The sequence below is a fragment of the Sylvia atricapilla genome, chromosome 5 (assembly GCF_009819655.1).
Source record: "Sylvia atricapilla isolate bSylAtr1 chromosome 5, bSylAtr1.pri, whole genome shotgun sequence".
Classification (NCBI taxonomy): domain Eukaryota; kingdom Metazoa; phylum Chordata; class Aves; order Passeriformes; family Sylviidae; genus Sylvia; species Sylvia atricapilla.
In genome coordinates, this window is record NC_089144.1 from 54,177,557 (window position 1) to 54,200,747 (window position 23,191).

The following is a 23,191-nucleotide window of genomic DNA, read 5'->3' on the forward strand; positions in this document are numbered from 1 at the left end:
AAGCATGCTTGAGTAATAGAGTTGCCATTGGGAACATCATGTTCACTTCTGCAGTAGATGTTGTTCTTTGCTTGGTGAGCCTTTTATTTCTACAGCTATTCCTAAAGACCATTGTACCAAAAATAATAGCTTTGTTCACTAAATTATAAATTATTTGAAGCAATAACTATCAAATTGCTACTGGGAGAAGTTCCGTAGCAGGTCTTTGAGGCATCACTGGGATGCAGTTAATAACAATTGTGCTTGTTGATGCAATTTCTTTCCCATTTCAACCATAATTTTCTCATTAGGTTTGTATTACATCTGTATTAAACCTTCATCTTTTAGGAGACTTCAATTCATGTGCTATTGTTCCTTTTCCCAGGTCGTTTCTCCCAGTGAGTGACGGTGAGAATGAATGGACACATATCAAACACCCCTCCCGGTGGATATGGAAATTACTTTCCTCAAATGAAGTAAGGTTATGCCTTTGACTTGCCTTTTATAGACAAAATAATGTTGTGCTTCCTTCTTTAAGCTTTCATTTCAGATCGAGCTGTAATTAGTAGGTGCCATTGGAATTATAAATTGGCTTTTTCTGTAGAAGAGTGAGGGGTTTTCAAGCAGCAGAACCAAAGTGACAGATTACATTGGACTGATTTTTGTGTCAGTGTAAGGGTGTCTCAGTTTGGAAATACAGGTGCCTGCCAGGGAAAGCTGGGGCTTCTCTTGAAATGGAGAATGTAAACCCCCTCCCTCCAAAGTATTATAATTTTGCAGTTAAGGGGGCTTTCAGGCAAAGAGATGGGAATAGGAATAACAGTTCTTTACTAAGAATATTAAAAAAACAGATGTAGTAGTACAAAAAAAACCCCAAACCAAGCAAACAAAAAACATACTTAGAAACTCTGACAGAGTCAATATATGACCTGACACCCTGTTGGTCAGGGTGCTGGGAGCAGTTCAAGTAAGTCCTCCTGGAGTGACAGATGTGGTTCTGTTGGAGCAGAGATGATCCTGTAGAAGGGTCTAGTGGTGGCGAGATGGATCTGGTCTTCCTCTGGGAATCCAGTGGAAAACAGGCTGTCCTGGTGTTCTGAATCTCAGGTTTTATCCAGGTAGGAATGCTTGGCTCTTCCCACTGGGTGGAGCATCTCCCAGTGGGATGATGTAATTGTATCAGCCATGCAGTGAGCCTCGATGGCCCATGAACAGCAGATATCCCCTGGAGGCAGGATGGGTCATGGAAGAGATAAGAACACTGCCCCACTTGGTTTTAACCTGGCCCATTTACAGAAGGCATCAGCCCCCTCCCCACCAGAGTTATGAGAGAAAGAAAAACACCTCTTCCTTCAACTGGTTTCAACAGATGGGGAATAGAATACATCTTGCATTGCAGCCCAAAACAAAGGGAAAACTGTGTTACTGCATGGACTCATCTGGAACAGGAAAACAAATTGCTGTAGCCATAACATCCTTATTATGTTACTCAGAGAAGTCTTTGTGTGTCGGAGATGTTTAAGGTTAGCTCTGAGTGAATGCATTTTTATGCATAAAAGATGAGGCTGCCTCTCCCATCTGTGAGAACAGACTGTTTCCCAGTAAACAGAACTGAGCAACTGCTACCTGAAAGCGTTACCTTGCCTAAGATAAGAAGATGATCCCTCTATCAGGAGCATGGCACTAGACTTACAACACTAATGAGAATTAGTGATGCCAAGAAACACGTATTCTTATATGAAGCAGGATATCTATGGTGTTTTTTGCTTTTCATATGATTATCCCTTTAAGGTGAACGCATATAGCACTCATTCTTGAAACACTTGTAGTCATATTGCCTTTTCATTTGTGTAAGACAATGACAGTAATTTTAATTTTTTCATTAAAAGTAATTATAATTGTTAAAAACAACCAACGCTTGTGTACACAGGAAAAAAACCCACAAATCCTACCCAATTCTTTGGCATAGTCATTATTATTATTATTGTTGTTATTGTTGTTATCATATTTATTACAATTGAGCAGTGAAGTTTGTTACTTGAGTTAAGGTGGTTTTTATTTGTATACCACACCCCAGTCATGCATGATGTATTAATGCAACAGAAGAGAGCTCAGAAAGGCCTGCAGTCCAAGTGAAACATTATCCCTCATATTTATGGTATGGAACAAATATCCAGTATTTTATACTTTATATCTATAAATATTAAATATCAAATATTGAAATAGTATTAAATAATTTTAAAACAATATATATGATATTCTATATAAAATATTCCTCTCTTACTAATGCTGTAGATACTTGTAGTCCTATGTAAGAGGAGGGTTTTTTTTTTCAGTGCCTGCCAAATATATCTATACAGAAGATAATCAGTAATGTTTTCTTTCAGTGGCTATGGCTCCCCAACGTTTGCTCAGGCAGAGAGGGAGCAGAATTCAAGAACAAGTGCAAAAGCTCTCTATGGTAAGGTGGCAAAAACTCTCCAAACTTCTTTGCTAAGCTGCTGCTTAAACAAGTTTATAATATAAAGTGATTATTTATAAAGTGATTATATTATAAGTGATATATTTTAAAGTGATTGTGATGTTGGGGTGGAAATATTTTATGCATATTAATCTGAAAGTGTATGTACATACATGTGGGTGTGTCTGTCAACTAGAGTGAAAAACAAGTGTTTTTATTCCTGCTAAAGCCAACTAGAAAATGCTCAGTTTACTATGTAGAGAGCTCCCACCTGCTCATTTTTCAGGCAGCATTCATCACAAAGCTCAGAGTTATCCTATGGCTAAGGTATGCACCAGGCAGAAGGCATTCAAGGGTTTAGCTGTGCTGTGGCTTTTATTTCTCCTGTACCTCCCTCTGCCTCCCCAACTTCATCCCCCGCTAGCAGAAAAGGCACTTACAATATTCCTCTTCTTTGACATAAGGATTTAATGGAAATTAGAGTTGGTGTGACAGATTTGGAGTCCCACTTGGCGTGCTGTGTTCAGCAGGCTCTGTGGCTGTCAGATGTGATGTTACAAATGGCTGAACGCTGTTGCCCACACCAACTACAAATGCTTGTGTTTGTCTTGGCTGTGCAGACTACTCTACAGCCTAAAGCCAAATCACTGTGAAGGAGAAATGTAGTCATGTTGCTTGCCAGCCAAATTGCAGCATTTTCAGGTCATCCTCCTCCACTGTGAATACATCTCACTGATAGTAGTGCTGGTAATGGAAATAGAAGCAGCAGTGAGGCTGTGAGAAGTTCTGCTTTGTAAATCTGTGCTTGTTGCTAAACGCTCTTTTGAAAGTCAGTGCAACTGATGAGACTAGAGGAACAAGGCTTCCCCTGAGAACCTGGCCCTGTGTTGGACCCCTCAGACATCAGGCAGCTCTCCCTTTGTGCATCTGCCACTCTTCTGCAGGTTAACCAGCTGTAAAGTTCCAAGAGTAGTGGCCAATAACTGCAACATCCCAAGCAGTAATCTTTTCTTCCTTCTGTTTCGGGTGGAGTGGTGGCTGGGAGTGAGCTCAGAGGTTAGGGGAGTGATGGTGATGCTTTTAAGTTTTAGCTTTCATGGTTTTCACAATCTGTGCTGCCCAGGGGTGCAGTTCTGAGCCTCACATTCAGTGTCAGTCAGCTCTCTTCACAGAGTAGGGAGACAAAACAAATCCTTTTCCTGCTGGAGACCAAGGACAACTTTCAGCCCCAAAAGCACAAACAGTGGTGGGCTGAAGGCAGGAACAAGAAGGATGAGACCTCACAACCTGAAGCTGTAATTGGACAATTAAACCCCAATATGCAAATGGACCAAAACTTATAAAAGTGTGAGACCTCGTGACTGGTCGTCCAGTTTGTGACCATTCTTAGTCCACCTTGGGTGTAACCCTGGTCAGGCCTTGTCCTGCCCAAGGTGTATCCTGGAGGCCTTTCAATACATATCTACTTTATTCTCTAGCTCTGTTCCAGCTCAGCCTTCCCAAGATATCAATGGCAGCATGCTTTGGAATCTTAGAATCATTTTAAGTTGCAAAAGAACGTTAAGATCATTGAGTCCAACCATTAACCCAGCACTGCCAAGCCCCCACTGAACCATGACCCTAAATGCCTCACAAACTCATCTTCTAAACACCTCCAGGGATCAGGTTTCAAGCATGTTACAATGCTTGACATCCCTTCTGGTGAAAACATTCTTCCTAATTTTCAACCTAAACATTGCACCACATGTGAATAATCCTGAGTTCAATTTTACTTTGTTTTAGTGCTAGGCTGCAAAAGTCAGTTTCTTGACATAGTGCTGAAAGCAGGAACCGAAACTGAGGAAAATTCTGAGTTGATAATTTTAAAGAGTGATTTCTGCATCCTGTATGGGTTCAATCAACAAAACTGATTGCAAATGTTGACAGAAATAGTAGGTGACAACAGAAACCAGCAAGAGACACTGCTAAAAACTCTTAGCAGATTATTTCTTTATGAGATGTTATGAGAGTGTTGTGAATCCTTTTTCAGTTTATGTCATCATAATTTTTCAGGAGTACGTGGTTTGAACAGTGTGGCAGCATCAGTGTCTTAACTTGTGTCCTTTAATCTTTGTGGGCTTTTAAAATATCTCTCTGAGCTTTTTCATATCAAACATGATGAGATGGTCATGTGTCAGGAGAAGATAGGGACAAGTGAATAAATTTGATGTATATAGTGGTATTTTTGAACTTCCAAAGTATTTAACTGAATTCAGGTGCTAATTGAAAATGCTTGCCATGAAACTGCTGCGTGGTGGCTCTTGTAAAGTGAATTGTTGTCCTTGGTTCACTTCTGTTGCTGGTAAATGTATCAAAAAACTGTAGTTGCAGTTGCCAGGAGCTGAATGAAATAGAAGGATAAGTTGTTCTGGAGCTCCAAGTGGATATGTATTGGCACAGCTTTTAGAGCGGAGTTTGCACATTTTACTACTTCTGCTGTTTTCGAACCAGTCTGTTGCTATCACCCCATACATGAGCTGAGAGAACAAGGAAAACACCTAAAATCTTTCTCAGATTCCGGGCAATTATGTTTCTTCTAATCTTTAGGAACTAAGTTACTATTCCACTGCATTCCACATGTGCCTCCACTTCCTTTGTGATGTTACATTTTTTCTGCATACTGCCCAAACAGGGTGGAAAGCAGCTGAGGGATACCGAAATTGTTAAAGTGTGTTGGAAATGCTCATTACAAAGTATTGTAAAATTAATTTTTATATAATTAATTTTAAATTAATTTTTAATTTAATATTTAAAATTAATAACTAAATAAAATATTTTATTTGAGATTCACGAGACTGAAATCCTGTAAAGCAAGAGGAAGCTGGTTTAGCTTTCTTTTTATATCTAGTTGTGTACATATATTTTAAATGTATGTTTTATATCATTTAGGCTAATACAGAAAGCTCATGGTTTAAGTAGACTCACTTATAACTGGAAAAAAAATGCAATTTTACTGTAAAAGCAAAATGCATTCTGGTTTTATTTGTTTTACTAAAATGTGACATTAGCAGCACTTTGCCCATGAAAGTATTCCTTTTCTTGGAAAACTTGAGAGTCAGTTAGAGTGAGCTGCCTACTCCTGACTGTCAACAAGTGAAAATGGTACCTGGGCTCCTAAGTGACCACTTGACCTTGAACTCAATTTCTTCCAGTCACTGTAAAGAGTAAATTAAAATAAACATTATTATTATTATTATTATTATTACTTACTTACTTACTATTACTATCATCACCCTTATTGTCATTATTATTGTTACTTATTATAATAAAAATCATCATTACTATTATTATTACTTATTATTGCTTATTGTTATAGGTGTGTATGTTTATGTATATACACAGGCATGTTTATGTCCTGGCATGAAGTTTATGTCTTAGATGGCATTGCTGAGGTGACTCATGAATATTCAGCCCTTCAGTCACCAGACAGAAGGTTGGGCCACAATGCTGTGGGAAAGGAGGCTGGAATATTATTGGTGTTACCAAGAGTTCAGCTAAAAACCAGACCAGAGCCATCACTATCTCTGATAGTGAAAACTTCCTTGCAATTGCTTTTTTCCTGTGTCAAATATCCCCTTTGTTTTCACTCATTTCCTTCCTAAAATGAGCTGTTTTCTATTCACATGATGAATCTCTCTCTGAACCACCAGGGAAGGTGCTCTCTGCACATTTTTATGGGATTTATTTCATTGTTTGCTTCCCAATCTTTCCATCTGAAATGGGTTTTGGCTCCTGCTGTCATCTGTTGTTCTAGCCTTGGCTCCTCCATCTGTCCTGAGCAGTTCTGCCTGTGGGGAGATGAGCAGCAGTCTTGGGGCTGTGCTGGGACTTTGCCAGCCAGTGACACAACGTGGAGCAGCCCCATTCCCCAGGAAAAATGAACCAGGAGCTCACTCCAAATTGTCAGATTATTGTACAGCACAGAACTGAGAATTGTGGCTAAAATTGTCTTCGCACAGCGCGTCAGGAAAGACTGAGTGTTTTGTGCACTGAGTTTATGCTCTCGTGGCTGTGATTTGGAGCTGGATGTGAAGTTTCCTGTGACTTTTTGCGTTGCTCACATGCCTCGTTCAGAGCAAGAGCTGCAGTGTAACAAATTCAAGGAAACCTCAAGCAGCTCACAGGCAGGTAAATGAGTGCACTGAAAGAAGCTATCCATGTAACATGCTTGTGGCATTTTGATTCTCAAATTAATATAACAATTGACTTGCAAACAGCACACTTCCTTTGTCAACTAGTTCTACATAGCCATCAGAGAGAAGCTTCTGGCATAAAACTCTGAAAGTGATAGTGTTTGCTCCTCTGAGAAGGAAACTTGTTTTGAACTTGAGTTCTGACCTTTGTCCCCGGATGCTTAGGTCATGTCTCCTGCACTTTGCTCTGCCTCAAGCTGATTTTTTTTTCCAGTTGCTCTGCCATTTATGCTTAAAGGCTATCAACAATCAGTCCAATGCAGATAGATGGCACTAAATTAAGTATTGGGCTTTTCTGCTTGATGAGGTGTGGAAATATTTTATGTTACCATTCCAGGATTCATAGAATAGATTGTGGGGGAGAGTCTCAATCCATGTCCATGTGGATTGCCATCAGATTTCAGAGCAATCTACAGTCCTGTTTATCTGTGTCATGTACTGTCTGACAGAGTCTTTCACCTGGCTGAAAGGCTTTGGTTAGGAGGTTGTTTTTTGTTTTCTGGTGTTTTGGAGGCTTTCAACCTCTGTTTGAAAACAGAAACATGGTCTGTTCCCGATGATTGATGAATTCAATAAGTTCACAAAACATGAATCTGTCCACATCAGACATCAGGAGTACTACTAGATCAATGTTCCCGTTCCTCTGGAAGCAGCTTTAGTAGTTAGCAGATCTTACATTCAGGACCTATAAGAAATGCTGTGCTGCTTTCACTTTATTGCCTTTGTGTTTTGAGAGATTTTATTTTAATTAAATTCTTCTGGGTTGCATTTGCTATAGATTGTGGTTAAGAATCTACCTTAAGTGTCTTCTGCCATGATCCTCTTTTTAAATTTATTTATTTGTTTGTTTATTTATTTCTTTTACCAGAGGAAAAATCCTTTATGTAAATAGTGTGCAGCATATCAGCAGAGTTTGAGCAAAACTGCTCTTAAGGCTGCCTGTAAGAGCTGCAATGAGTAGAGTATAAGGGAAAAAAAAAATCAATAATTTTGATAGTTTTATTCATCTTTTGATAGTTTTATGCATCATATCTAGAAGTCTCCATTGTAGTATTTCACTTCAGCTTCAATAGCCTCTTCATGCATGAAGGGACCTGTGAGAGGCTGAGATTGATTGGGAGGATTAAGAGAGTGAAACAGAGCATACAAAACATTATTTTGTTTTCAGTGTCAGGGGTTGACCCCAGACAGCGGCTGAGGACCTCCCCATTTGCTTGCTCATTCCTCCTGTCTCCTCTCTGCTGCAGAATAGAGGAGAGGATGGGAAGAGAAAAAGCAAGAAGAAGAAAAAAAAAAAAAAAAAAAAAAAAAAAAAAAAAAAAAAGACTGTGATGGATCAAGAGAAAGATGGCTTAATAGGTGAAGAATAACACAAAGGGATTTACTCACAACTTTCCACAAGCAGAGCAATGCCCAGACTAGCTGGGCAAGGAGTCTTTGGAAAGACTACCTGCCAGCTTTAACACCCTGAGCAAGGGCGTTAAACAGTATGGGATATCCTTTGGGTCAGCTGTCCCAGCTGTGTCCCCTCTCACTTTCTCTGTGTCCCCTCAGCCCACTCGCTGGGGCAGCAGAATAAGAAACAGAGAAGACTTTGACACCATTCAGCAACAGCTAAAATATCCCTGTGTTATTGCATCCAAAATTATCTCCATCCTAGTCAGACCCAGTACATTCAGCACATCAGCAAATTCTGTTGCTCATTTTTCAGTAGCAGACCATGTGTTATTTGCATTTTGAAGTTTGTGTGATAAGTAAAGGGATGTTTCAAGGTTTCTGTAAAAGCAGTCAGATTAATATTGATAGGTAATAATCTGCCTCTTTGATATGTGAAAGAGTTGAGAGAGGGAAGCTACATTTCCAGAAGAATGGCAATGGGTAACTCCGTAGGAAAAGAAAAAGAAGGTTTATACAGATGAAAAAAACCTACGAGGGTCACGTGCTGAGATCTCCCTGACTTGGAAGTGGAAGCACAGAAGTGTTGTAGGAGGAGGAGCAGCTCCTCCTGGCATCTGGATAGAGGAGGACAGATAACAGGTTTGCAGGCTTTTATCAGCTTTTCTAGAAGCTCAAGAGGAGCACTTCAGCAGGAGGAGCTGCAAAGGGTTTGTGTCATTTCTGACAGCAAGGTGAGAACTTTTGGAGGGTTGTAGGTAGAACCTGGCATAGGAGCCAAGCACTCGGTGAAAGCAGAGCTTGAAGTTTCATTTTGAGGTACTGGCAAAACCCATGGGACAGGGCATGCATTCTAGCTGCCAGTCTTTTTATTTCCTTTCCTTTTCCTTTTTTTATTTTTTTCTTCCTCTTCCTTTGTGCTATGTTTGTATTATTATGGAGAGACTATTCTTACTTCAGTGTGATTCATGCCAGGCAGTCAAGAAAATCATATCTCAGGGAGCTGTAAGGGAAAGGAGACCCACTTATGAACCATTGGATTGCAAAAGGTTTGAAAAACAAAGGCTGAAGACAAACCCTTCCTCAATGGGAGAATTTTGCCTCATGCCAGGATTCTTATTAGAAGATTCTTATTTTGAAGGATGAATAATTTCAGGGTGCAGCTGTAGTATCCACCTCCAGATCCTCTATAGCAGCCTTTCAGTCTCAACTGAAATGTTCTGTTCTATTCTAAATGATAACTTGGGTCTCTAGCAGGTTCTAATTCCCATTCCACCTGCATTAAAGAAATTAATTTGTAAATATGAATTGCTCTCAGTGTGGACTCTCAGTTGTTGTGTCTATACTTTCTGTTTATTAACACAAACACTGATTGACTTGTGCTAAACATAAATTTTATTAAAGTTGTTGTTAATTACAGCATAATAGTAACAAGAACTTTAATCAAATTTACATTTAATCTCACCCTGACAGTGTATGTTGAACACCTTTCCACCCTGTCTGGGAGTGTTGTGCTGCTCTGGAGGAGGATCTATTAATCCATGCTTCAAATGGTTTTGAAATTCCTGTCTTAACACAGGACAAAACTTACGTGAAGCAGAATAAGGAGCCTCCTGCAAAATTTTCTCCCTGCTTTTTAATTTCTTTGGAGCCTCTACAGATGCCAGGCTTGCTTTGTTTATTTAAAGCAGCTCCAACTGTTACTGTTTGCAGCATTTATAAACTTTACAATGGATGTCAACTTTCTTATGCTTGTTAAATTCAATAGCATAAAACTTATATTTTTATTCACCTAAAAGAAGATAACACTCAAAATTTGGTGTATTGTTAATTTAAAGAAGTAAATTTTTGTTTGTTTGTTTTGTTTAAAGCATATATTCTTTCTCGCTGGACAGTATTTAAGTATCATTTACAGTCTATAGCAGAAGACTGCTAACTGATCCCCTTAGAGGTGCAAATAATTCTAGTGGGATTAAACTAGATACTGCTTTTTAATCCCCTTGTTTTATTAGGAACAGATGGACTTTACTTCTTCAGATCATCATCCAAACAAAAAAAGAAAGGTAGCACTTCAGACAGTACTGCTTTACCGACTGTGTTGTTGGGGTGTGCATGTGTGTATGTTGTGGTTATAAAGACAATCAACTGAGAAAATGCTTTCAGTGACATGCTGCAAAAGCAGAAATTGTAGATACAGATGGAATAATCAATGTTGATCCTCTGCCCTGGGATTTCAGAATAATGCATAATGAAAGCAAGATATCTATTTCAAAATATTCACATACTTGGCTAAAAATTCTGATAATTTGTGGTGTTCTTGAATTTGACAGTTTTCTCTGCACACTTCTCTTGCTAAAACAAACTGAGCAGCTGCTGTTCAGGATTAGGATGGCTCTGTTGCCTTAGTGGCATTTGTCACCATAGGAGGGGGGCTTCAAGCCAGTGATGTATTTCAGAAACTTGTTTTTTGCAAAAATCACTGAGAACGGAAGAGATAATGGTGTGTTTATAAAATGTGACAAATGCTTCCACCAGTGACATCTGAAAATGAGGGCACTTCTGTCTCTGTACCTGGAATTCCTGAAGGAACTCTGGTCACAGAAGACATCTTTTATGGAGTCCTCACAGCAGATCTCTGTATGTCACAGAACTTGGTAGTATTTAGATTTTTTTTTTTTTTTTTTTAATTTTGCAAAATGTCCCTTAACCTTCCTGTCAACAAAATCACTTTTATTTTGCCTCCAATTACTCCAGGTATGACGAAATTGATGTATTTCATACGTACATTTTGTATCTTCATATTTGTATGAAAAAAAAATATCAAACCACCTATTTTACTTGAAGGTCAGAAATCGAGATTTTTAATGAAAAGAATTACGTACTTCCACAGTTTCCTTAGACCTCTCTTGGCCATGTCACCTACTGACTTTTCACAACAAAGCTCGTGGTGTTCCAGATCAGGCACTTAAGTGGTTGTAGTGAAAAAAACCACCAAACTTCCAAATGTTGCATTTAATTTTTTTCCACTAGAGCTGAAAAGTGTTCTTTGGTATTCGTCTAAATTCATTATTTTGTGGTGTGGGTGTGTGTTGTGTCTTCATCTTGCTTTTCCCCTTCCTTCTTCTCCTGGCTTAACGTGACTCTCTCGTACAGAGAAAAAGGCACATAATGTTTCTGGTTTTGCAGCATTGTGTTTTGTTAGCTGAAAAATATTCCTGTTTAGAGATCTTTTGGTGTGTGCATGTGTATTTCCAAGCCTACTTCTACATTAGCAATTCAATGAATTGAAGACTTTATGAAGAAATAAAGGATGAGTCAGTGGGGTTGTTTTGTGGTGTTGTTTTGTTTTGTTTTGGGGGTTTTTTGGGGGGATTTTTTTGAGCTTTTGTCATCTTGCAGACTTAACATGAGGATTATTTGTATATATCAGAAAATACTTTTGCTTTCAAGGATGGTCATACATATACAGCGAGCCCAGTGCTAGTTATCATACAGTGGCAAGGCAAAGATTTTAATAATCAGGCTTCCCAAGGCAGTGTTTCCAGTCAGAGCACTGCTCCCCTCGGGTGTCCTGACTCACTGGATGAGATAAGTGGCTTTTGTGGTGGGCACCCACCAGCTCTCTGTTAACATTGCTGACGTAAAAATGGTCCTTGTGCTGAAGCATATGGGGCTGGAGGTGTTTTCTGCTGAAATACAGAAATTAACCACAGTTTATCTCCTCTTCTCGTGTATACAACTTGTCCAAAGCATCTGTGAGAAACAGTCAAGGCATTGAATGAATAATTATTCTTTCTTTTCCTCCCATCTCCAGAACAAAGAAAGAATTATGCACGAGACAGTGTCAGCAGCATATCCGAAACGTCACAGTACCATGTAGAGGTGAGATGAGACTGATACACCAATTACAGCTCTCAGTTACATGTGGTTATTTTTGCCTACATGGTTTTGCCTTTTTTATTATTATTACTTTTGAGGATGTATAAGCTTGAAGGCACATGCATCTTCCAAAATATCCTGCCAGCCTGGGGTCACTTCAGAACAGATTACACTGAAACGTCTCAAAATCTCTAGCTTTGCCATAATGAGCTGAAATCTGGATGTAGAAGGATGTAAGCAAAGTTGTGGAGCTTGGCAAACAGACAGGACTTCTCAACAGGGCATCAATTCAACATCTTGTGCTGCCCTGTCTCCGAACCTGGCTTCTTGCAAAGATGAGGCAGAGCTGAACGGCGCTGTGCTGCTGGCAAGGCACACTGGGTGATATTTAAAACTAATACTCTGATCAGATCTAATCAGCAGTGGTATTAGAATATTCATGAAGTGCTGAGCATTAACCCCTCAAAGCCCCAGTGAGTGGAATACATGGTAGTTAAATCCATTCTGCCTGCACAGATCATTCCCCAATGTGAAGAGCAAAGTGTCTGACTTGCTGCCTTAAGCTGCTTTGCAGAGTTACTGCATGCTGCTCTCATATTTAAAATATTCAGCTTGAGTGCCTGGATGTAGTCTGCTAAGCACTTTTGAATGCAGTGCCTCCTTTTGTAGCCCTACTTTGGCTCAAACTTTCTCCTGCTGCCATCAGACCACTGTCATGGGTTAAGCCAAGTGTTTCAAGCACCACAGATTCTCAGCTCCTTTTTGCAGGGTTTTAAATCATCTGTGAATTGGGAGATGATATGCAGAAGACTCCTAATTTCAAATGCATCAGTCCTATGATCAGCCTGCAAATGAACACGTGTTAGTTCTAATTGTCTGTCTATTATTGTGTGGTTTCTTCATAAGGTTTTGGTCCTGTACTGGCATAAAAATTAGTGCTTGCATTTGGAATTTAAGCACTCCTGGCTAAGCAGCCAGTAGAGAGTTTTTTTCACTTTACTTATTTTAAATACTTTGATTATATGTGGCTTACACTTACTTTCTTCTCTGTAATTACCATGTGCTGTAAAAGAAGAAAGCACAGTCAATTCTTTTTTTTCCTATTATTTTTACTTTTTAAAAGTTATTTGGAAGACAGATATGCAGGCATACATTAAACATGGTTCAGCTTGAATGAGTGTTACCAGATCTTCAATTAGAATGTGAAGGTGGATTTATGCCTGAACAAAATGAAATAATTTTGTGTAATTTCTTGCACGGTTCAGTTGGCATGCTGAAGGAGAAACTGCCACAGCCATAATGACGGGGAAGCCAGCTGAGGTGATGTTTCTGAGGTACTATTTAGTTTCCAGGCCATTAACTGAATCTGGAGAATATTCCAAGCTGCTGGTGAGCAAAAGTAGTTACTATTTTCTTTTGTGCTGCACATAAAAGTGACCAGGCGTCCATAATGTAGCACAGTCAGAGGCAAGTCCATCCTGATCACCACCAGCAGGCTCCTGGCAGCTCTGGAAGAGATGAGGACACTCCAGGTCAGGGTGGTGGTGGAGATACATTGGCAGGGAGCTTCTGGGAAGCTTCTGCTGGCACCTCCTGAATTCAGCTTGCCAAGAGAGAGACAGGTTTTCGCTCCTCAAGAAGGCTAATTAAAACTCGTGGTTTAATTCTAGCTTTGATACCTGGAGGATGTCAGAGTGTGCCTTCAAGCCTTAACTGCTTACAGTAGTGAGGAAATGACAGTGGGTGTCAAAAAACAGGCTACAAAAATAAGTTGACTTAAAGCGACATTGTGGACTAAACAGCTTTCCTTATGTCTTAGAGGTGGGCTCTGTCATGTACAAAGGCACTTTTACTCATGAGTAATTTGCATGGCTCCTTCCTGACAATTTAAATACTGACACTCCTGAACAATAGGGAAAATTGCAATCCTAATTTCTTTCAAATGTACGTCTTACTCACCAGCACTTGACCACCTTTGTTCTGGACCGAAAAGAGGCAATGATTACAGTGGATGATGGAATAAGGAAGCTGAAATTGTTGGATGCCAAAGGCAAAGTGTGGACTCAAGACATGATTCTTCAAGTGGATGACAAAGCTGTCAGCTTGGTGGACTTGGAATCAAAGGTAAGATCTGTGAGTGACAGACTCATTTTCAGAGAGAGAGAAAAAAAGAACGAGCAGAAAACCACGTATGTGAGATTGAGGATTTTAATTAGCTTATTATCACTCTCCCTTTTTTACCTCATACAGTTTTCCTGAGATCAGGACACTGTATAGTAAGGTGGTATTTTGTGTTTTCTTCTTTTTTTTTTCCTCTTCTGACAGAATGAACTGGAGAATTTTCCTTTAAGCACAATTCAGCATTGCCAAGCTGTGATGAATGCATGCAACTACAATTCAATTCTTGCATTAATATGTAAAGAACCAACCCAAAACAAGCCTGATTTGCATCTTTTCCAGTGTGATGAAATTAAGGTAAGATAAATGTGGATTAGTGGAGATCTGCTGTGACTTAATTGAATAGGGGAGATTGTATGAATTGACCAGTATAGTAGATAAAGACAAATGAGCTGATTCATAGAAAATAATTCTGTACTTTTATTCTTGTAAATATATGCTGTAAGTTTAATGTACTTATGAAATCAGGACTACTTACAGTATGTTAGTAAATGTAGTGTAGTATGTATTGCAAAGGAATAATGCAATATTTAAGCTGAATCCTTAATGCATGTTCAAATATATCCTTACTTTAAATATTGGTTCTTGGACTCCACAGCCGTTAATTTAGGTTTGCAAATGTATAAGGGTCTGGAAAATGTCTATTTGGTTTGCTTTCACACTTCTGAAAAAAGTGGTGTAAAATAATTTGAGTTATCTCACATTTATTTTATAATCTGCAAAGAGCTCATCTGAGCCCTGAGTCTTACCTACTCTTTCTCCTCTTTTTGTCACTGAACAATTAAACATTCTCTACATTCTCACCTCTCTGCATCTCTGCTCTGCTGGAGAGATCTTGAAAGGGAAAAGATTCCTGCCAGGAGGGGCAAACACAAGGAAAGAGCTTGTTTCTGATTAAAATATTACCTTCAAGTGTATTTTTTTAATGTATTCTGCAATACTTCTTTATTTCTGAGATTATGAATTTTAATAGTTAGTTATTCTCTGTAATTCTAGTTGATAATTTAATGGGGGATTTCTTAATTCCTTTGTAGTAGTTTGTATTATTGTGTTGAAACAACAGACTGTTAATCACACTGTGCAACAGTTTTGGAATTAGCATGGTGAGAGTGGTGTGAGGATGATTACTTATTGTGTGTTTTGTTGCACAGAATTTGCTGTTTTAAAGGAAAGTGGAATCCTGTCAGAAGTTCAGGGGGTATTTTGTTAAATAATGCAGGGATCCCTTTTGAGATCTGTTTGGAGCCAGCTTCTCTATGATTTGATCTTATTTCATTTGTGAAGTTGTTCCTCTGTGTACATGTAAAAATGTAAAGTACATAAGCATGACTTAGAAGTCCAGTATCTCCCTTTGTTCTGAAGTATTGTTTGAATCTGTGGCCATATGCTGGGTTTTTTTCCTTACCCATGAAACTTCTCTGGTTTTGAAAGTTTAGGTCTTTCTCTGTTAGCTTCTTCCTGCTTTTGTTAGAAATTGCAAGCAACTACAGGAACCTCTGCAATAAAAATAATTGAAATCAATACAATTTTAACATTTTATAAACATTGTAACATTTTACAAACAAGAAAAAAACTAAATAGCAAATACCAAGAGTATTGGATTAATGGAATTCTTTTGGGTTTAAGTTCCTCTGATCCCATAAAGTTTTTTTTTCTATTAATTCTGTAAACTTAAAGTAGCATAACTATTCTGTAATGCGAGCCATTATAAGCCTGAAAAGTCTCATAATCCCTCTTGAATCCTAAATTCAACAATGTATTCTGATCCTAGCAGAAGTTACATATTTCTCCCAAAAAGGTACACACATCTGCATTATGAGGGAAAGACATGGTCCTTGCAGAGTGAGCGAGGCACTGACAGATTTGGGCTTTGACAGCCTTTATAGGAAATTAATTTGTCAGCTGAAGACATGTAAGAGAGCATTCTAAATCCTGTGAGAAGCCATGACCTATTTAATGCAAGAGCTATTAAAATAATGCTTTAGACGTGCATCAAAATTTCACTTGTGGGGCCACTGGTGGAGGCAGACTGCAGTTGTGGAGTGGCAGGAATGTACAGAGCAGGGAATCTTCTGAAAAATTCATCTTCTGTTACATCAAAGAGCGATTGGAGGCTGTCATTATTTCTGGAAGGAAATTGTGCCAATATGAGTTACTTTCTTAATGCTTATGCTGCTGCCATCCATAGTAGTTTTGCTGCTTCTATATTTAGTAGATTTTTCTTTTTATAGTCTGAGACAAACAAAATACTTGAGACAACCAAAAATTACGTATGCAGAGGGAAAAAGTAGCTTATGCAATAGTGGTTGACTTGAGATAATTACAGCTGTTGAGACAAATTTGGTGTCTGGATTACGTATTTGTGTGATGAGATTGGAGTAGTGACAAAAATACCAACTCCCAGATTTTGTTCTGTTCTCTTTTTTTTTTGTTTAGGTGTAAAATAATTTGTCCCAGTGCTTTTAAATAAATGGGATTTGATAATGCATTCTCTATCTAAAGGTGAGATATTTATTTCAAAAGCCTGGATACAGCAGCTGATTCCTGATGTTTTCTGCTCCTGTCTCCTTAGGCTACTCTTATTCATGACGATATTGAAAGTGCAATCAGTGACAGCAAAAGTGGGAAACAAAAGAAGAGGCTTGAGACACTGAGGTAAAAATCCAGCTTCTTGGCAATGTGTAGGATCATCAAATAGTGTGACAGTATTCAGAGGCTCTCCAGGCCTGCCTGCTGTCTTTTTGGGTTTTTTGGAGGGGCTTGAGCTTTTTTTCTTCTAGCTGATAATATACTTCCAAAGCCATGTGTATTAGAGCCATATCTTGCTTTAATAATTTTTCTCATGTTCTTTAAATTTATAGTGTCAGTCTTACCTTTCCTAATTCCACCTTAATGATGGGAACTGAGATCAATTCCACTTGCTGGAGAATGGCATTGCATGTCTCAGTTCTGCATATGGGTCAAGTAGCTCAGAATTTAAATTAAAAAACCACAAATTCCCCATAACTCCAAGTAAATAAGATTATGCTAAAAGGTTTTGGGATCTGAAGATGTTAAATAAAACAGCAACTGAAGATTGAATAATCTTCCTGCCCGCCTGTTTAACGATGCCGAAGACTTCTTGTTTCCCTGGTAGCAAAATCTTCTCTGCCAGTTGGAAAAATGTGGGGGAAAGAATCTCTTGGGTTCCAAGAAGATTAATACAGAAATGAGATGTTGCAAACAGAGGCATAAAAGCAAGGGCACAAATATATTAAATACTGAATGAGGATGGTAGTAGCTTGTTAGAAATTCAGTGTGTAACTGCATGCTGATAGCGTCTCTCAATAATAATTGTGCTCGGATAGAGAAGTCTCTGTTGGACAAAAAACAGAATGAGCATATAATAGTTCTGGATACCTGTTAAATTCAGATGTGCAACTTACAGAGATTTCCTAGAGCAGAGGGGACTCCTAGAAATACAAAAGAGAACCTGAACTGCGTCCAACTCTATTTGCAGGTTTAAAATTAAATTAATAGGCTTTACCGTTTGTGGCACTGTTGCAAACCAGGTATAAGCACTAAGAGGCAATCCAGAGGGACTCCTACACAATGCATGTGCCAGGAAACTAATGAGATTTAATTGGGGGAAGAATGTAGGTCAATACATCTGTTGGGACAAATAATCTGAGATATCAGTCTCCCAGGGCTGTGAGGCCCAGAGGTCAAACGTGGGTGGCAGCTGAGTGCTGGTTCCTCCCTGCTGGCTCATGTTCCTGCTGGCATTGGCTCACAGGGAGAAACTCCTGCCTCACTGAGGGTCTGAGGCATGGTTGAAATGCTGCAAGGTTGTTGATGGGTGAAAGAGACTGGAGGAAGGAAAGGCAAAGGAAATATTTTGTTGTTGTTGCTATTTGGTTTAACGACCAAGTGACATTTGATGTTTTGTGGTCTTGTTGTCGAATGCTGTGAATGAGATGGGTTTATAAAAGATGAATTTAAGATGAAGATCTAGTTTTTAAATTGAACTCTGGGGAAGGAGTAGGGGATATGTCCGACAGGAGCTACTGTGATTTCTTTTGTCTGTTGGTATCAAGCTGCAGAATGAATTCAAAGATCTCTTTCCTTACAGTATTTAAAAGTGCACTAAGAACTGGAAAAAAATTGCAGGTGGGAGCATTGATGTGTTTGTATCAAGAGCGGATGAAAAGGCCCCTGTTAAAAAATTAATCACCCAGTGAAATTGGCTTTGTTGGTAGGGTTTTAAGAAAAAGGTGGCTGATAACTGGCCTGACTTAGGGGACCAGATACTTGATTTGTGATGGTTGAAAGGTAGCTTCAAATATTCTCATTTTCTCTCACACAAAAGGCACCCTTACTACTGCATGTGGTGATAAAAATGCCACCTAATGCTACCTAAATGCCAAGCCACTGAATTTATCTGTTTAAACTGTTAGGTCTCCTCATGTTCTTTGGCACTGCTTGGGGATTTCCCGGGTGACAAAGATTTGCTAACTCCGTCGTGGAGTGGGTTTCCTGCCGCATTTAAGCATTTATTTACCCATTGTGGTCTTGAGTGCTGCTTACTTGGCATACCCCATAGTAAGCAAGCCCTGCAGTTGAAGAGGTCTTTCTGAAGCCTCCTCATTTACTCTGACCAGGCACTAGAGAAGTCTGAAGGTTGTGAGTTTGATCCTCACACTGGGCACCATTTGCGATGGTTCTGGCTTCTTTTTCTGCCAAGATTGATACACAGGAGTCAGAGTTTTGTGTTCGGAATTGGATGTTTATTATTTCTTAACTATATTACAGTCTCACAAGCCGTGAGCTCTAATTAGCAAGTGAGAGGAATGAAGTAATATGGAGTATCTCTCTATCTCTACAAAGTCTTTTCAAGGACAATCCCTCCAATTATGAAATGCCACCTAAATTATTTTTACTTTAAACCCAATAACTAATTACTTGAAGTCTACAATGTGGACTCTATCAACCAATTACAGAACACCGCCCAATCCCATGAAGATGAAGGAAGAAGAAGGCAAAGAAGAAGGACCCAGACAATGCCCAAAGTCTTCCATCTTGCCCCATACTTTACTATATACTAAAATCCCAAATTCAAGTTTTTCATCCTGTGAGATCACACAGTGCTATTCAAACTACACACCCACAACCCCAGTGCTATCACTCAGTCTTGGAAGCCTGTTCCATGGCCACAAATCGAATGCAGCGCCTGCCTGAGGGTCAGTGCTCCTCAGCACAGAAAGCCTGAAATTTTCAACCTCCAGGGTTCCAACAGAGAACAGGACGTTTTACCTTCCAGTGTCGCTCATGGGGTTTTTCTCCTCTTCCTCCAGGATGCTGTCCAAAGCTGACAGTGCCATCCCGCCGCCCCCACGGGCACCTGCCCCTGTGCCCCCAGGGACCATCACCCAGGTGGATGTGCGGAGCCGTGTGGCAGCGTGGTCGGCGTGGGCCTCGGAGCAGGGGGACTGTGAGTACTCCCGGGGGTGACAACGGGGGGTTTACGTGGTGGGTGCTCCTACCAATTCCCCAACAAGCATCTCCTGTGGGAAGGCTGCCTGGAGAGGCATTCAGGTAAAGCAGTCAAGTCCACACACCACACAGGCTACGGCTAGCTCAGCAAAGAGAGGCAGGAAGGGCCTTTTGTATGATAAATTCCAGTGGTTTATTCCAGTACAGCAAAGGGGATAAGGGACAAAAGACAACGCCGTGTGGTTTTATCTTCTTTTTTCCGGAGTAGGGGTTAAATGCTCGAAATGGTATTTCATGTTTGGACTCAGATGTTTATTAATTTTTATCTACATTACAGTCTCACAAGCCGTGAGTGCTACAGCACTTCTAGCTAACAAAATGGAGCCTTTCTCTCTCTACAAGGCCTTTTAAGGATAAACTGTCCCATAAAGAGATGACACCTAAATTATTTTTACTTTTAACCCAATAACCAACCACTCGTGGCCTACAATGCAGACTTTTCTATCCAAGTAAAAACACCACCCAGACCCATGAAAAAGAAGGTGGAAAAGGACTTAGCCTCCATTCTAAAACCTCCACCTTGCTTTATATATATATTACTATATTCTAAAACCTTAAGCTCTAAGTTTTCCACCAGGTGATATTACACACTTCTATTCAAACTACACACCCACAATCCCAGTGCTATCATTCAACTTTGGAAGTCTGTTCCATGGCCTCAGGTGAAATGCAGTGTTTTCTTGGGGGTGTCTTGGGGGTTCTTTGCCTATCAGCACAGAAAGCCTAAAATTCTCAGTGCCCAGGGTTCCAACAGTGATGTGCACAGACCTAAATAGGGGCTGGGGGCCAGTGGTCTGAGGGCACAGGGGTGGTGCAAGGGGCAGGGCAGAGGGCAGTGCCCTGTAGAGGACAAGGGGAAGGTTACCAGGGGTACCACAACCAATGAGGAAACAGGGAAAGAGAAATCACGAGAATTTGGGACATACAGGGAGAGCAAAACTGGAGTGGATCACATAAAGTTGCAAGACACCATGGGGGAGGTTTTTTCTTTTGATGCCTTGGGAAGGCTGACCTGGAACAGAGATTGGACAGAGCTAGAGAATAAAGTGGTATTTATTGAAAGGCCTCTAAGATACACCTTGGGCAGGACAGAGCCTGACCAGGGCTACACCCAAGGTGGATGCAAAATGGTCACAAAATTCCCAAAACTGACATCTTACATTTTTGTAAGTTTTGGTCCATTTGCATATTGGGGTTTAATTGTCCAGTTACAGCTTCAGGTCGTGAGGTCCCATCCTTCTTGTTCCTCCCCTTCAGCCCACCATTGTTTGTGCTTTTGGGGCTGAAAGTTGTCCTTGGTCTCCAGCAGGAAAAGGATTTGTTTTGTCTCCCTGCTCTGTGAAGAGAGCTGAGTGACACTGAATGTGAGGCTCAGAACTGCACCCCTAGGGAGAACAGAATGTGAAAAATGTGAAAGCTAAAACTTAAGGCATCATTTCCCCCTTTTAGAGGCATCACTTTCAGTTTAGGTAAAGACTGTATGGTATATTCTTCCAGGGCAAAGCCCTTGGAATTCCCCTAAAGGGGTTCAAGGGATTCCACACTTGAGGGACTTCTGCCACACAGGGGGGTGCCAACTATGAGAAACTCTGAGATAAAGTGTGCTGACTTAGAAAGGCCGTGGGATAGAAAAGATGTTGTTGAGCGAGAAATTGAACTGGAAACAAGTTTCAAACAATGGCCTTGGAAACAGACCAGATATTCTGGAGAATCAGAACTGTGAAAGATGCATTATAGCGAGAGCACGTGGGGTAAAATAGGTGTCAGCATTGTGTGGCAAAAGCTAGTAGGCTGAAAAGGTATCATAAACAAGAAATAGCTTGTCTTCTGATAGAATGGCATTGAGTTTTACATTTCTTGTGTCTCACTCTTCCACAAGATTGATAATGGAATAAAATCCTTTAAAAACACCTCTCAGTTGCCCTGTCTCTGTAAAGCTGGGTTTTTCCAAAGCCAAGGAGTGGATTTTTATGATGCTTGGTAGCAACAGAAGTACTCTGGGAAGAGCACTTTTAGGATGACTGTAGCTGGATGCAGAAGTGGCTGCACAAGGTTGCTCTGCCCTTGCTGGGAGCAGATTTTCCCAGTCTAGTTTGAAATGCCCCAAGCCACTGCTGCCTGATCTGGGGAGAAAGATCTGTCATAAACTGACCATCATTTACTTGCATTTACCCATTTTCTGTATTCCTGTTCAGAGCTGCTTTCACTTGTGCTTAGCTGGGTCTGGGTTCTAGATTTTGATCTGGGCTTTTTTTGTGAAGGTGGTAACAGTAAGACACTAATCTAATGATGATCTCTTCAGTAGCAGGGCCAGATATTTTAGACAATTAAATAGTATAATCATGGATTAAAAGGTGACTTGAGATCAGTGTCTTTATTTATACTGTATGTATCTTTATAATGACTAGTATGGCTAATTAAATGGTGTTTTTTTTTTTTTTTTTTTTTTTTTTGTGGTTGGTTGGGTTTTGTGTTTTGTTTTGTTTTTTGGGGGTTTTTTAAGCCTTAACTAGAAAATGCTGTAACTTTAACATTCTTAATGGGCTGGGATATTTCTGATGGGTATTTGTTCTGATTTTTTTGATGGCTGTTTCTGTGTTTTTTACATCTTTAAGGGGATGTAAAAACATCTTGATCAGATTTCTTAAAAAAAAAGTTTTTTAGAAAGAATAAAGTTCTTTCTATAAAACAAGCTAAAAAAGTTAAGAGGAAGCCACTTTTTGATTGTTTCCTTGGGTTCCCTTAATAATAGATATTAAGACTATACCATTAAAAAACCTTGGACCCCTTATAATTTTTGTTTTATTAAATTATATCCATATCACTTAGCAAAGTATACAATTATTCAAAGAAAACTACTACAAATATTCAGGGAAATCTTTAATCTATGTACCTATAGTATTACATCTGTTTTCAATAAACACTTTTGTTTTTCTGCTTGAGTTCTCACATCAAAAAAGTTTTTTTTAGTTTAGTGTCTTGTCAGACCAGTTGTGGATCTGAGTTCCTGCAGTTCCTTCTATTCCACTTCAGGTGGATCTTTTCTAAAATGTGTTTACTAAAATCCCACCTGCTCACAAATGCAGTGTGGGTTAAAAATGCAAAACTTATAATTCTTCAAAAAAATTCAGCTTCGTTATTTTCAAAAGAATCACCGACTCTGGGTGTTGTTATTTAGAAATATCAGCTTTATCACATCATTCTCTCTTCTTTCTGTGTTTCCAGACTTGTTATCTTTTTGCTAATAACTTTTTACACAAGGATCGTCTTCAAAGCCATTGCACTCTTTCTTGCTCGCTTATACTGGAAGCATATAGCTTTCAGCATATTTTTCAAAATGAGATGATTCCTAATTACTTGTATTTATAATCTGCCCACTTAGTGTTGATTTTTTTTTTTTAATTTAAAGCCTGGTACCATACTTCTGCAGCTAACTTCATTTATGCAGTTAATTAGACTGAAAGCACATACAGAAGCTTTTTCTGTGAGCCTTGAAAGGATCAGGTATTAAGGTGCAAGATTTTCAGCTTGTGTG

The 23,191-nt window shown here is 39.5% G+C and overlaps 1 protein-coding gene across 1 annotated transcript in view; it reads left to right on the top strand.

Annotated features, from left to right (window-relative positions):
* The window catches only part of EPS8 (EGFR pathway substrate 8, signaling adaptor), a 130,020-nt gene that overhangs the window by 72,903 nt on the left and 33,926 nt on the right, over positions 1-23,191 (top strand). The window contains 7 exon segments of the mRNA XM_066319538.1: positions 365-455; positions 2,367-2,440; positions 11,882-11,949; positions 13,909-14,070; positions 14,272-14,421; positions 16,697-16,779; positions 19,458-19,594. Coding sequence (XP_066175635.1) covers positions 394-455; positions 2,367-2,440; positions 11,882-11,949; positions 13,909-14,070; positions 14,272-14,421; positions 16,697-16,779; positions 19,458-19,594 — 736 coding nt within the window. The 5' untranslated portion in view covers positions 365-393.